General features: G+C 37.7%; 1 protein-coding gene across 3 annotated transcripts in view; it reads right to left on the reverse strand.

The window, feature by feature from the left end:
• Positions 1-6,983: 6,983 nt before the first annotated feature.
• ITM2B (integral membrane protein 2B) overlaps positions 6,984-15,679 on the reverse strand; it is a 26,903-nt gene continuing 18,207 nt past the window's right edge. For 2 of the 3 annotated variants that reach the window (XM_023731573.1, XM_023731574.1), the window contains exons 2-6: positions 14,922-15,065; positions 12,771-12,977; positions 9,684-9,794; positions 8,973-9,123; positions 6,984-7,723 (exon numbers count right to left, since the gene is read on the reverse strand). In XM_023731573.1, the coding sequence (XP_023587341.1) occupies positions 7,638-7,723; positions 8,973-9,123; positions 9,684-9,794; positions 12,771-12,977; positions 14,922-15,065 (699 nt within the window). In that variant the 3' untranslated portion in view covers positions 6,984-7,637. The remainder of the gene's footprint in view (positions 7,724-8,972; positions 9,124-9,683; positions 9,795-12,770; positions 12,978-14,921; positions 15,066-15,679) is intronic. The other variant, XM_004376581.3, reaches the window with a different exon arrangement.

The following is a 15,679-nucleotide window of genomic DNA, read 5'->3' on the forward strand; positions in this document are numbered from 1 at the left end:
AACCAATTCTTTTTGGTACAGTGACTCTGTATATTCCTTCCATCTTCGTTTGATGCTTCTGCATCATTTAATATTTTCCCTGTAGAATCCTTCAATATTGAAACTTGAGGCTTGAATTTTTTCTTCAGTTCTTTCAGCTTGAGAAATGCCAAGTGTGTTCTTCCCTTTTGGTTTTCTAACTCCGGATCTTTGCACATTGTAATACTTTACTTGTCTTCTCGAGCCGCCCTTTGAAATCTTCTGTTCAGCTCTTTTATTTCATTGTTTCTTCCTTTCACTTAGCTACTCTACCTTTAAGAGCAACTTTCAGAGTCTCTTCTGACATCCATTTTGGTCTTTTCTTTCTTTCCTGTCTTTTTAATGACCTCTTGATTTCTTCATGTATGATGTCCTTGGTGTCATTCCACAACTCATCTGGTCTCCAGTCATTAGTGTTCAGTGCATTAGATCTATTCTTGAGATGGTCTCTAAAGTCAGGTGGGATATACTCAAGGTCATACTTGGGCTGTTGTGGACTTGTTTTCATTTTCTTCAACTTTAGCCTGAACTTGCATTATGAACAATTGATGTTCTGTTCCACAGTCGGCCCCTGGCCTTGTTCTGACTGAGGATATTGAGCTTTTCCATTGTCTCTTTCCCCAGATATAGTCAATTTGATTCCTGTGTATTCTGTCTGGCAAGGTCCACGTGTATAGTCACCGTTGATATTGCTGAAAAAACGTATTTGCATTGAAGAAGTCGTTGGTCTTGCAGAATTCTATCATGCGATCTCCAGGGTCGCTTCTATCACTAAAACTGTATTTTCAAACAACTGTTCCCTCTTCATTTCCAACTTTTGCATTCCAATCACCAGTAATTATCAATGCATCCTGATTGCATGCTTGATCAATTTCAGACTGCAGAAGTTGGTAAAAATCTTCAATGTCTTCATCTTTGGCCTTAGTGTTTGATGCGTAAATTTGAATAATAGTTGTATTAACTGGTTTTTCTTGTAGTCGTATGAATATTATCCTATCACTGATAGCGTTGTACTTCAGAATAGATCTTGAAATGTTCTTTTTGATGATGAATGTGATGCCATTCCTCTTCAAGTTGTCATTCCCAGCATAGTAGACCATATGATTGATTCAAAATGGCTAATACCTGTCCGTTTCAGCTCAGTAATGCCCAGGATATTGATGTTTATATGTTCCACTTCATTTTTGATGACTTTTCAGTTTTCCTAGAGTTATACTTCATACATTCCATGTTCGAATTATTAATGGACGTTTGCAGCTGTTTCTTCTCATTTTGAGTCATGCCACATTAGCAAATGAAGGTCCCAAAAGCTTGACTCCATCCACGCTGTTAAGGTCGACGCTACTTTAAGGAGGTAGCTCCTCCCAGTCGTCTTTTGAGTAAGTTCCAACCTGAGACGCTCATCTTTTGGCACTGTATCAACGTTCCGCTGCTATTCACAAGGTTTTCATTATGGAAAAGTATAAGCCTCAGGAACTTAAGTACAGTCAATTCAACTACTGGCATTGATAAACCTTAAAGCCTGATAATTCAGAGGTACAGGGAAGAATGTCCATGTAAGCTAGGTAGTTAGAAAAGCTGTAACAGCTAGCATAAAGACTCCGTAACTTTCCAAAAATAATAGGTTTCATATACCAAAAACCGAACCTGTTGCTGTCAAGTTGATTCCGACTCAAAATGACCCTATAGGACAGTGTAGAACTGCTTCATAGGGCTTCTAAGGAGCAGCTGGTAGATTCGAACTGCCAACCTTTTGGTTAGCAGCTGAGCTCTTAACAACTGCACCACCAGGGCTCCAGGTTCCATATAGAAGACTGGAAATCTGAGTAACATCCCATAATTTCTTATGAAGTTAATGGAATCTGTGTACCAGCAAAAGAACAAAAAGGGGGGATTCTATATAATAGAGAATTTTAAAAAAGGAGGAGTGATAAAATGCTAGAGAATGACACATGTACAGAAAACTTCAGAGGTCCAGAGTGAAGTAGGACTGAGCATTCTAGGAAAGAGGTCTACAAGAAAAGGAGGTAAGTGATGTTTTAGTATTTGAAAAAAGAAAAACTAGTCAAAAACAAGTAGCCAATCAGATAAAGAAGCTTGAAATTTTTATTAGGTTTATTAAAAATTATGAAACTGAAATTGAGGCAATTTGCAAAAAAGCAAGTATAATCATAGTATTTCTTCTTGCCTTTGAGGTGAATAGTAAAACATAGTAATATAAATTGATTACAAATGGAACTAAAATTTGTTATGCAGCTATACTAGGAGTATGATGATGAGGGCTTGCTTATGTGTATATATGTGTGTAAGGAGGGAGAATTAAATCCTCATGTGTCATAATAAAAAGTAAATGATACTTTAAGGGGATACTAAAAATAGCATAAGCATGAAAAGGAGAAATATAGAGGCAAGCCTCAGAATTAAAGAGTTAAAAGAGTGACTGTCTCTAGGAAGCAAGAGTAAGGGTGGGAAAGAAAAGTCTTTTTTTAATGATGAAGAGTTCCATTTGACACTATTTGATTTCTAAACACGTTCATCTATTTGATAGTATTTGCAATTTTTTTAAAGAGCAAAATGCAAAAGGAAAAGAACAGAAAATCATGGATATGTATAAAAGGTTATTAAAAGGAATGTAATGCACAGCATTTTTAATGACAAAAATACCATAAATTACTTAAATGCCCAAGAAGAGAGAACTGCTTTGAAAGTTATGGTCTATGTGGTCCGTAAACAACGAAATGGAAAAGTATTCATGACATATTAAGTAAAACTATTGAGTATGAACTAGATTTTTGTAAAAAACATAAATATGTATAGAAAAAAGTCAAGAAGTATACCAAGTAATCTACTGGTAGAGAATATGTGTAATCTTCATCTTCCTTGTGTTTTTATATGTTTTCCAAATATTTTACCAAGAACATGTTGCTGTTGTACAGAGATGACGAAAGTCATTAAACACACACACAACATCTTATGATTATTTCTAAGATGGAATTGTGGATGATCTTTACTTTCTGGTGGTATTTTCATTCATTCATAATGCCCACTTGTGCCAAAAACAATGCTAGGTGTTAAGCAATTTGTTTTGGTTCTCTTGCTGGACATACATGACAGCCACCGTCTACATTTCCCCATCTCCCTGCCCATTAGGCTGGGGTCACATGGCTGCCTTCTGGCTGGTGGAACTGGGGATAAGTGGTATCTGCCTTTCAGGCCTGATCATGGAACTCCCTGCAGGCTCCACGACTCCCCCTCTTCCACGGCACGTCTGGAGACTCACGCACATTGTCACAAGATGGGGATGTCTGGGTCCCTGGCAGGCTGGAGCCTATCTGCTAGCCACACTGCCTGCGATGAAAACAAGCCCACTTCTACTGTGGAAAGCCACTGAGATTTGGGGCAGTTAATCTACCCTACTACAGGGTTACTTTCATTATCGGTGGGAAAACAAACTAAAATGCTCCTTCCGAAATACAAACCTTCAGTAACAACCCATAATCCGTCAAATGACGTCCTCAAGATGGCATACAAGGTCCTCCATGAACTTCATATTCTAAAAATCTCACTGTCCCGAAGTGTTCCCAGAGCACCTGTTCTTCTCCCAGCACAGTACTTATCACAATGTATTATTAGTTGGTTATTCACTTCACCAGACTGAGTCTCGTCTCTAGATGTATCTTCGACACTCAATACACTCAGGTACATCAAGAGTGCTCATTAAGTATTTTCTAAATGAATAATGTGCTCCTAAGTATTCACAGCCCCCTGAAAAATCATGAAATCTTAGGCCCGGAAAGTAGGGAAAGGAGTTCTCTATCTGAACGTTATCTTCTAAAATAAATTCTCCATCCCTGAACGGCTGACTAGCTGGCCTAACATTCTTAAGTTATTACCAAAATGAAACCAAGAGCCAGGAATCAAATATAATATCCTTTTGGACTGACATTGGTTTCTAGGCCAAATCCTTTATAAGTCTGTGGAGCTTTTAAAATTCTGACTTCAAGTCAGAATTTAGATTTTTTGTCTTAGGAATTTGCAGAGAAATCACTCTTAGCTATCTTAACTGGTTGTACACTCTGCAGTACTTGGATAGGAAGCCAACGTAGAAACACTAACAATCACTACTGTAACTCAAAACGCTCCATTTCTGAGGGGGACCGTCTCAGAAAAGCACTATATTTTATGCTACTTGGAAACATCAAGCTTTATAGCCCTTATTAAGTATAAGCAGCCCTGGCGGTGTGGTGGTTCAGAGCTTGGCTGCTAACCAAAAGGCTGGCAGTTCAAATCCACCAGCCACTCCTTGGAAACCATATGGGGCAGTTCCACTCTGTCCTATAGTATCGCTGTAAGTCAGAATTGACTCAACAGCAACGGGTACTTTGGTTTTATTAAGTACAAAGGCATTATTTTTAAATGTATTAAAACAGCATCATTCAAGGTTGAGTTTTAGTGTCCATGAAGAATTTGTTACTAAAAAAGGCCTACTTTTATTTACAGGCATACCTCATTTTATTGCGCTTTGCAGATAACTACATTTTTTACAAACTGAAGATATGTGGCAACCCTGTGTCGAACAAGTCTATCAGCACCATTTTTTCAACAGCACATGCTCACTTCATGTCTCTGTCACGTTTTGGTAATTCTTGCAATATTTCAAACCTTTTCGTTATTATATCTGTTATGGTGATCTGTGATCTTTGATGTTACTATTTTAATTGTTTTGGGACTCCATGAACCGTGTGCATATAAGATGGCAAGCTTAATAAATGTGTATGTTCTGACTGCTCCACTGACTTGCCATTCCCCCATCCCTCTCCCTCTCCCTCTCCTTGGGCCTCCCTATTCCCTGAGACACAACAGTATTGCAATTAGGCCAATTAATAACCCTACAATGGCCTCAAAGTGTTCAAGTGAAAGGAAGAGTCGCAGGTCTCTCACTTTAAATCAAAAGCTAGAAATGATTAAGCTTAGTGAGGAAAGCATGTTGAAAGCCGAGATAGGCCAAAAGTTAGGCCTCTTCCACCAGTTAGCCAAGTTGTGAATGCCAAGGGTAAGTTCTTGAAGGAAATGAGAAGTGCTACTCCAGTGAACACACAAATAAGAGAAACAGCCTTACTACTGATATGGAGAAAGTTTTAGTGATTTGAATAGATCAAACCAGCCGCAACATTCCCTTAAGCCAAAGCCTAGTCCAGAGCAAGATCCCAACTCTCCTCAATTCTGTGACGGCTGAGGGAGGTCAGGAAGCTGCAGGAGTAAAGTTTGAAGCTAGCGGTGGTTGGTTCATGAGGTTTAAGGAAAGAAGCTGTCTTCTTAACATAAAAGTGCAAGGTGAAGCAGCAAGTGCTGACATAGAAGCTGCAGCAAATTATCCAGATCTAGCTGATGAAGATGGCTACACTAAACAAGATTTTCAATGTAGATGGAACAGCCTCATATTGGAAGATGTCACCTAGGACTTTCATAACTAGAGAGAAGAAGTCAATGCCTGGCTTCAAAGCTTCAAAGGACAGGCTGACTCTCGTTAGGGGCTAATTCAGCTGGTGACTTTAAGTTGAAGCCAATGCGCATTTACCATTCTGAAAATCCTAGGGCCCTTAAGAATTATGCTAAATCTACTCTACCTGTGCTCTATAAATAGAACAAAGCTTGGATGACAGCACATCTGTTTACAGCATTGTTTACTGAGTATTTTAAGCCCACTGTTGAGACCTAGCGCTCAGAAAAAAAGATTGCTTCCAAAATATTAACTGCTCATTGACAATGCATCTGGTTACCTAAGAGCTCTGATAGAGATGTACAAGGAAATTAATGTTGTTTTCAAGTCTGCGAACACAGTATCCATCCTGCAGCACATGGATCAAGGAGCCATTTCTACTTTCAAGTCTTACGATTTAAGAAATACATTCTGTAAGGTTACAGCTGCCATACATAGTGACTGCTGTGATGGATCTGGGCAAAGGAAACTGGAAAACCCTCTGGAAAGGATTCACCATTCTAAATGCCATAAGAACATCCGTGATTCACAGGAGGTCAAAATATTAACATTAACAGGAGTTCGGAAGAAGTTGATTCCAATCCTCAGGGATGACTTCGAGAGGTTCAAGACTTCAGTGGAGGAAGTAACTGCAGATGTGGTTGAAACAGCAAGAGAACTAGAAGTGGAGCCTGAAGATATGACTGAATTGCTACAATCTCATGATAAAACTTTAATGGATGAGGAGTTGCTTGTTACGGATGAGTAAAGAAAGTGGTTTATTGAGATGGAATCTACTGCAGTTGAAGACGCTGTGAATATGCTGAAATGACAACAAATGATTCATAATACTACATAAACTTAGTTGATAAAGCAGAGGCAGGGTTTAAGAGGATGGACTCCAATTCTGAGGTAAGTTCTACTGTGGGTAAAATGCTATCAAACAGCATTACATGCTACAGAGAAATATTTTGTGAAAGGAAGAATCATTCGATGCAGCAGACTTTTGTGTTGTCTTATTTTAAGAACTAGCCACAGCCTACCCAAACTTCAGCAACCACCACCCCGAGCAGTCAGCAGCCATCAACATTAAGGCGAGACCCTCCACCAGCAGCAAGATTATGACTTGAAACCTCAGATGATGGTTAGCATTTTTTAGCAATGAGGTATTTTTTAATTAAAGTACGTACATTGTTTCTTTAGATATAATGCTACTGCACACTTAATAGACTATAGTATAGCATAAACGTAACTTTTATATGCACTGAGAAACCAAAAAATTCGTGACTCGCTTTATTGCAATGATCTGGAACTGAACGCGCAGTATCTCCAAGGTATGCCTGTAAATGAAAATCTCTGATTTTACTCACTATATAAGAGAACTGGGTTCTTAAAAAATAGTTTCTTCCTTTACATGGATGATCTTAGACGAGAAGAACCAAATTACTCTTTGGTTTTATAATACGGGAAAAACAACACACAGTCCTTTAGTCAAACAATTTTGTGATATTTATATTCTGTTGCACAGATATGGGTTATACAAATTAGTAACACAAGTTATTTCTTAAATTCCAAACATTTTCTAAAATATTATTACAGCAGGTGCCTGGGATATTAAAACATCGAGTTGGAAATCATAATCTAAAGAGTTAAATATGACACTGAAAATACCACACATTTTGAGGAAAATTAAAATGTGTATTCAAATGCTCTAACAAACTAGGTAGCAGGGCAACTAACAACTACAAATAAGTCACTGTGGTCCACTTTTAGGTATGCATATATATATGATTATACTTTAGGTAGCCCCTTCTCTCTCCAAGATGCATAATTAAAACAAAAAATCTGGATAAATGACTTCAAAAAAGTTTAATTCTTCTTAACACCTAAGATCTATGGTGAACTGTACTATTTTCTATGACTTCATATAATTACTAATTCAAATATAAAAGACACCACACTTGGAAAAAAGAGAAGATTTTTAAAAGGTAATGGTTTTAATTGAATTAATGAGATGAAAAGACGGTAAGCCCTGTTTGCTACTTACATGAAAGATTTTAAAAAATAATCACTGCACAAAATACAAAGGGAGGGGTTATGCTGTTGTATTAAATCTCTCCATACTCTTTTTCTTGACTGTTCAGGAACAAATTAAAGTTTCCACAGCAAATTTGTTTTCAAAATGCCGAATCGTAGAACAACTGCTGGCTTCACGTTTCTGAATACCTGTGTGAGACAGGAAAGTTTTTAATTTTTGGCCCTTTAGTAATAAATATTCACATTAACCCTTAGTTACTATTTAGACATATAAGAAATAATATACTCTGTATTCCACGAACTTCTATAGTTTGAATTTTTTTTACACTGGAGAAAATATTTTTCATCCTTTTTCTAAGTATCTTAACAGATCTTAGCAACAATAATGCCATCCAGATTACTTACAAATTTATGAATCTGAAGGTACTGGAAATGTTCAATATTTCGACTGTGGTGATGGTGGTTACATGACTGTGTATGCATTTGGTCAACTCAGAACTACACCCTAAAAAGGGTCAATCTTATCATATGTGTAAAACATCAGGAAGCAGGTTTCAGGTAACTTATACTGTCCAAGGTAAGAGAATAAAAAACCAAAACCAAACCCGCTGCCACTGAGTCAATTCCGACTTATAGTGACACTATAGGGCAGAGTAGAACTGCCCTATAGAGAGCCTCCAAGGAGCACCTGGTGGTTTCGAACTGCTGACCTTTTGGTTAGCAGCCACAGTTCCTAACCACTAAGCCAGGTGAGAGAATAGTAGTATTAGAAGTGCTAACAAAAGTCAGGAAAGTAGTATTACTGGGTGCCACAATTTCAAAGAAATCACATCATGGTGCATTTGAATGGCGCATCTTACTTTAAAGCGCTTTCGTGTATACTTGCATTTATTTTTACAATGATCTTGCAGGAAACGGAGATACTGTTATCCTTATTTTTCAGGTGAGAATACAAAGGCAGAAGTGATTTGGCAAAGCTAAAACATTCGTTGTGTCAATGCTCTTAGTAACTTGCAAATTCCTTTCCAACTAAATTGACTGATTATCCTGAATGTGACGCAAAAGATAAATGAGTCTGCTTAGAAGCAGACCCCTAAGCATACACCTTAAAAGCTGTTCTCTGAATATCCTCTGGACAGTAAGAAGCCCTTCAGTGTGGCTGAAGCGAAGCGGGAGGAGGTGAAGTTGGACTGGGGGACCACCCGCACACTTCAAGCAATGACATTTCATACCTTACCTTTTCTATCTTAAAAGAGAGCGTTTAGAATTAAGATTACTTTTCGAAAACATGAAGATACTATATAGTGACCAAATAATTCTACTTTCTCATTCCTGGCAAGCATGTTAACAATGACTAGCCTTCATCTAAATCTAGTGCAACACAAGAAAGTGGAACAATGAACTCTTCTATCAGCATTTCAACATTAAAAAGCATTACCTCGAATAGTTTCTCTGCGCTGCAGTTTGTAAGTTTCCTTGTCATGGCACAGTCGGTAAATAAAGAAACCCAGGTGATCAACGTTTTCAATGCGATCAGTGATAACCATGTGCTCATGAATCAGATAGGACTGAGGCAAATAGGTTCCAGCCTACATGTGGAAAAGAATATATTACATAAATATCTCAAAATGTACACTGAGCACACTAGGAAAATAAACAGAATTCTTAGAAACTACAGTTTAGGACAGGTTGGTCAACTACTGCCCACTGTCTGGTTGTCCAGTTTTACTGGAGCACAATCATGCCCATACCTTTACATACTGTCTACGGAGACACAGTGAGAGCCATAAGGCAACAGACCTTTTAAGGCTTGAAAGCCTAATACTGACTCTCTGGCCTTTAAGGGCATTAAGGAAACTTCTTAAGAATCTCTTACAACTTCTTAAGAAAACTTTTGCTGACCCTTGCTTGTCAACCAACGCGTGTGCACGTGCGCGCGCGCATCTTAAAAATATTTCTAAATAGAAAAAAATCCCTAAGGCAAAACCACAAAGAAGAATGACTTAAGATTCCAAGTCCTCGCTCCTCTTTGTAAAATTGTTAGCTGCATTTCTGCTAAGATGGGCCCCTATCAGGCTAATTTCTCAAAAGGGAATGCCAAGATGCTATAACAGCATCGTTAATCGAAAATAAGAGAACATTTTTATACCTTGATGTTAATGAGTAACTCCAACAGATTTCTGGGTGGCATAACAATTGAAGTGTTCAGAGGAATCACATAGCACTTATCCAGGTTAAGATCTAAATAGGCTGTAAGTTTCTGGGAAGAAAAAGACAGACACAGATTAATATAATACAGACAACAACTGTATTATTAAGAATAATCTGTACCACTAAAATGGGTGGGCTTTAGAATGTGTAAATCACTCTCTTGCATTTCAACAAATCAAGAATTTGGTGGGACAGGGATGGCAGTAATTAGGAAAGGGAGAGGAAAAATTATTTGTATTAATAATTAACAATCCTAGCAGGAGGTTGTTTCCATAATAAGTGACAACACTTATTAAAATCCACTGCAAATAACCTGTCATCTGATTAAGAGATTTTGTTAGTTACCTCACGTGTCAGTCCTAATGGCCTCTAAGGCACGTATCCACTGGATGTAATGACCAACTTCTCTCCTATCCGCCTACAACAGTACCAGTTACTACCATCCTTAGAGAATTAGAAAAACAGTCACTTAGATGATTTTCTATGTTCTGTGGTTCAGAAGAAAAATCCCAGTTGAGAAAGACTGTCTATAGGATTGTCTTGAGGATTAAAATGAGTTAAACCACATAAACACTTAGGAACTCAATGTGTGTTGCTAACCAAAAGGTCAGCAGTTCAAATTCACCAGCTGCTCCTCGGAAACCCTACAGGGCAGTTCTACTCTGTCCTATAGGGTTGCTATGAGTTGGAACTGGCTCGATGGCAACTGATTTTCTTGGTTTGGTTTATTTGCTTTGGATAAAGTATATAATTTTGAAGTAACTGAAGTGACATCTAGCAATATGCCATCATCTCAAAAAATACAGAAAGTGAGAATATACATCCTCTGGCAGAATGTTCCAAAAATAGTTATTAAGATTATTTTAGTAAGATCTAACTTGTCAACTGTTTCTTCAAAAATTTTAAAATGTTAAAACACGTGAAGTAGTCATAAAAAAACTGGCTTATAGACATTCATCAGATATACAAAAGTTTGCAAAGTTAACTATACTGATATGTTTAAATATTCAAAATGGCAAACCTGTAGAGAGACACAAAAAACACAGGCAATATGTGAAGTTCTGAATCCTGTTTTGAAAAAAATAAAATTCTTGGTACAAATGGGGAAATAGCAATATGAAAAACCAAAACCACTGCTGTTGAGTCAACAGAGTAGAACTGTCCCATAGGGTTTCCAAGGAGTAGCTGGTGGATTCGAACTCCTGACCTTTTGGTTAGCAACCATAGTTTAACCACTGTGCCACCAGGGCTCAGGTGTGGTACTATGTGTTACTTTTCTTAGATGTAATAATGATACTGTGATTATGCAGGAAACAGTACTCATTCTTAAGGAATACTGGCTAAAGTATTTAGGGGTGAGGTGATATATGAGAGAAAAGGCAAAGAAATATGACAAAATTTTGGATCTACGTAGAAGATTTTGTGGGGTATTGACTATTTTCATGTCAACTTTTCTGCACTGTATAAAAATCTTCAAAAGTTGGAGGGAAATGTAAAGGAGAAATCAAATAGATGAAAAAAATGATACAGAACTAAAATGACTAATTTCTGAAAATGCTAATAGAAATGGAACACAAATCAACTCTTACCTATAAAAAATGAGGAAGCACATAAAAAATAATAGTAATTTACAAGCAAAAGAGGAACAACCATGAGGTGGGTTCAAGGGGAGGGAAAGGTTAACAAGATGAGAGAAGGCCAGGTTCACTGGATCTGCTTCAGACATTCGTAACAGGAACAACTCTATGGCCCCCGGGCACCCTTTTAACTCAGTACTGAAGTCACTCCTGAGGTTCACCCTTCAGCCAAGGATTAGACAGGCCGGTAAAACAAAATGAGACTACAGAGGCACACCAGCCCACAGTCAAGGACAAGAAGGCAGGAGGGGACAGGGAAGCTGGTGATTGGGAACCCAAGTTCAAGAAGGGGAGAGTGCTGACATGTCGTGGGGTTGGCAACCAATGTCACAAAACAATATATGTATTAACTGTTTAATGAGAAACTAATTTGCTCTATAAACCTTCATCTAAAGTTAAAAAAAAAACAGCCAACCAAATGTTGCTGGTTTATCTTGTAGAGTAGAAGAAACTCAAATCCATTTTTTTGTTTTCGTTTTATTTATTATGCTTTAGGTGAAAGTTTACTTAATACACATATTGTTTTGTGACATTGGCTGCCAACTCCAAGACATGTCAACACGCTCCCGTTCTCGACCTCGGATTCCCCATTTCCATTTGTCCAGCTTTCCTGTCCCTTCCTGCCTTCTTGCCTTTGCTTTTGGATGGGAATGCCCATTTAGTCTCAGATACATGGTGGAACTACGTGTTACTGTTTGTTTTATAGGCCTGTCTAATCTTTGACTGAAGGGAGAACTTCAGGAGTGACTTCAGTACTGAGTTAAAAGGGTGTCCAGGGGCCACACTCTCGGAGTTTCTCTAGTCTCTGTCAGACCAGGAAGTCTAGTCTTTTTTTGTGAGTTTGAATTTTGTTCTACATTTTTCTCCAGCTCTGCCCGGCACCCTCTATTGTGATCCCTGTCAGAGCAGTCAATGGTGGTAGCTGGGCACCATCTAATTGTGCTGGACTCAGTCTGGTGGCAGCTGTGGTAGTTGTGGTCCATTAATCCTTTGGACTAATCTTTCCCTTGTGTCTTTGGTTTTCTTCATTCTCCCTTGCTCGCAAAGGGGTGGGGTCAGTGGAGTGTTTTAGATGGCTGCTCCCAAGTTTTTAAGACCCCAGACACTACTCACCAAAGTAGGATGTAAAACATTTTCTTTATATATAAACTATGCTACGCCCATAGAGCTAGATGTTCCCTGAGACCATGGTCCCCAGCCCTCAGCTCAGTAACTCAGCCCCTCAGGAAGTTCAGATGTGTCTATGACCAAGTTCATTTTCTTAAAAGGTAAACTCTAAATAAATTTAAATAATGCGTTATTAAACTAACAAAGACAGAAATTTAAAACGACAAAAAGCATGAAATAAAGAACCTGTATTCTTTCTGCAGTCTCGACACCTGGCTCACCTTGTTAAAGTCGTGAACGATGTTGGCAGGATCACTATCTGCAAACTCTGGGACAGGCACACTGATGAATTCAACCTCGTCTTCTTCAAAGATCTTGATATTTTCCTCAATTGTTTGGTAGCGAGCAGCTGGCGCATCTGCAGAAGCTTCATTTAAGATGACATCATCTTTGATGTATTTTATTCCACAGTAGTACACGTCATCTGGCTATAGAGAATTTGAACACTATTTCAGCAATTCAGTGGGAGACAGGTTTTTAAATGTAAGTATTACTTAAGCTGCCACCTCTATCTAAATAGCATTTTGCTTGCAAACTCTTACTTTTAGATGACAGGCCAGACAGTTTAATTACAGAGTTAACACATTCTTTAAGACCAGGTTCCGAAGTATTATAAAGAAACCATTTCAGAAGAGTAAGAAAAGCAACTGATTGCCTTTCTACTTTTTGTGGTTGACAAATATAGAATATAAAAGCAATTATCCATCCGGTGACAGTAAATCTGAAGAAACACACAGGCCTCCTTTTACCTGTAGACATTACTTTAATAAAAGAACATATCCACAAACTAATAATGTTTTTCTTTAAAAAACCACTTCATAAAACTTTTATGTGATTCCCTGATTAAATTTTCTTATTAGCCAAAACAAGGATAATTTTTTCTGAAATCTCTATATGTATACAGGTAGTTCTGATTTTTCCTTAAGATATATCAATTCTGGGTGAAATAAGTCAGACACAGAACGACAAATGTTGTATGATCCTGCTTACATGAAACATCTAAAACAGACAAATACATAGAAATCAAAGTTTGTTAGTGATTACAAGGGGCAGGAGGGAAGGAAAAGGAGTTACTGTTTAAGGAGTGCTGAGTTTCTGTTAAAGGTGACAGAAAATTCTGGAAACAAATAGTGGTGATAGTTGTACAACATGGTGAACACAGTGTCACTGAACTGTACACATGAAATTACTGAAAAAGCAAACACACATAAAAAAATATCGAAGTAGTAAATGTTTGGCTATGTATGTTCACCACACACAGAAAATCACAATTAAGTGGAAAATATCAGATGATAAATCTTTATAATATGGTCTCATTTTTGTAGGAAAAAAATATATCTATACAATAAAGACTTGGGGGTATACAGCATTCAGAACACCAAATGTTAACTCTGCACAGTGGAACTCCAGGTGATTTTTTCTACATTATTATCTATCTATATATATACTTCTTATAAAATACTGTATTAAAAAAAGGTGACTAGTTTTTAAAGAATGAATCTGAGGCTATTACCTCCGGCTGGGGCAATTTAATACTTTTATGTATTTTTTAATGAATATTTATTATTTCATAATCAGGACGCATAAAGCACTTATCTTGACAAAGACGATGCATGTGAGGTCAAAGCTCTACTAAGCCTCAAGTATTCAAACAATGAAAAAGAACACCAGTGGCTACTTGTGTTGTGACTTAATTGTTGTTTTAGGAATTTTTAGATAAAAATTGACGGAAGCTGCTCTATAAGTATAAAATGTTATCTGAATAATTGTATTTCATTGTGTCTCTTTCAATATACCATCATCCTGAATGAGCATAAAATTAAAAAAAAAAAATACACATCCTCTGGCAGAACGTTTCAAAATACTTTAAAATATTTTAGTAAAATCTAGCTGCCAAGAGAAATATATCACAAAACAAACCTAATAAAAAATCTATGTGTTAACCCACTGGGAATACCATTCACCTCTCTAGGTCACACCAACAAGTAGCAAAGAGGTAGGGGGACACAGCTATTGTTGGGGAGCCCAGACTGGCTATCAAGTTAGAGTCTATCAACATTACAGGATTCGTGGCTGATGTATTTATTCAACTGACAATTAATAAAACTATACCTCTTAGCCATTAATTGTGGTAGGAAAATGAAGATTCATCAATTCTTTAAAAAAATCACCCAACAATTTGCACCCTATTTTCGGCAACATTTCAAAAAACTTTTACCCTGCTTTAGTGACCGACTAAAACGTTCAGATTTTTAACAGAGCTTTAAAATAGGGACCACCAATGCTAACGGCCACAGACAAAAAGCACAACCTTAGGACGAGTTGGGCCACTTTTCTAATACGTATGAAACGATATTTAAAATAGTACTTACAACTTTCCCACTTACTTGAAGAGCAAAGTATCTGTACAGGTATGCTCCCCCGAGAATGACACCCGCAAGCATGAACGCTAGTCCAAAGCACATGCACCAGCACCAGGCTCTTCTCTGGGCAACTGGTACCACTTCATCTGGGTCCTAAAACATACAAAAGGCAGATGATCGTGTCACAGTTCACCAGAATCACAGAAAGCTCAGCTTTGACAGAAATCCTAAGGGTTATAATTTTATAAATGAAGACTTAAAGACCAAGGGGAGTCAGGTGTCTAATCATAATCCTCCCAGAAAAGGTTAATGGCGGCACCAGGACTCACAATGCTTCTTCTGCCTTCTAACTCTCAGTTCCCCACCTGCTAACCATATCGTGAGTAATAATACACACCATAATTTTCTATTTTCCATGCACAATTTTTGGTGAGTAAAGTATCTTCTAACATGAAAAAATTCAGAAAAGGTTACAATACGACCTTGACATGCGATGTTATGGCACTGGGCCCCGTGTATTACAAAGCTGGGCTATCTCTATGGTACATCATTTGTAAAATTATGTACTAGATTGCTGCAGGTAGCTTGTATCTCATATCAGATATAAACCATCCTAACAACCCATAAGGAAAAATAACAGGACAGTACAACTAGATGGTGCCTGACTACCACCACTGACTGCTCTGACCAGGATCACAACAGAGGGTCCCAGACAGAGTTGGAGAAAAATGTAGAACAAAATTCTAACTCACAAAAAAAAGACCAGA

This window comes from Trichechus manatus, unplaced genomic scaffold (assembly GCF_000243295.1).
Source record: "Trichechus manatus latirostris isolate Lorelei unplaced genomic scaffold, TriManLat1.0 scaffold00044, whole genome shotgun sequence".
Taxonomy (NCBI): domain Eukaryota; kingdom Metazoa; phylum Chordata; class Mammalia; order Sirenia; family Trichechidae; genus Trichechus; species Trichechus manatus.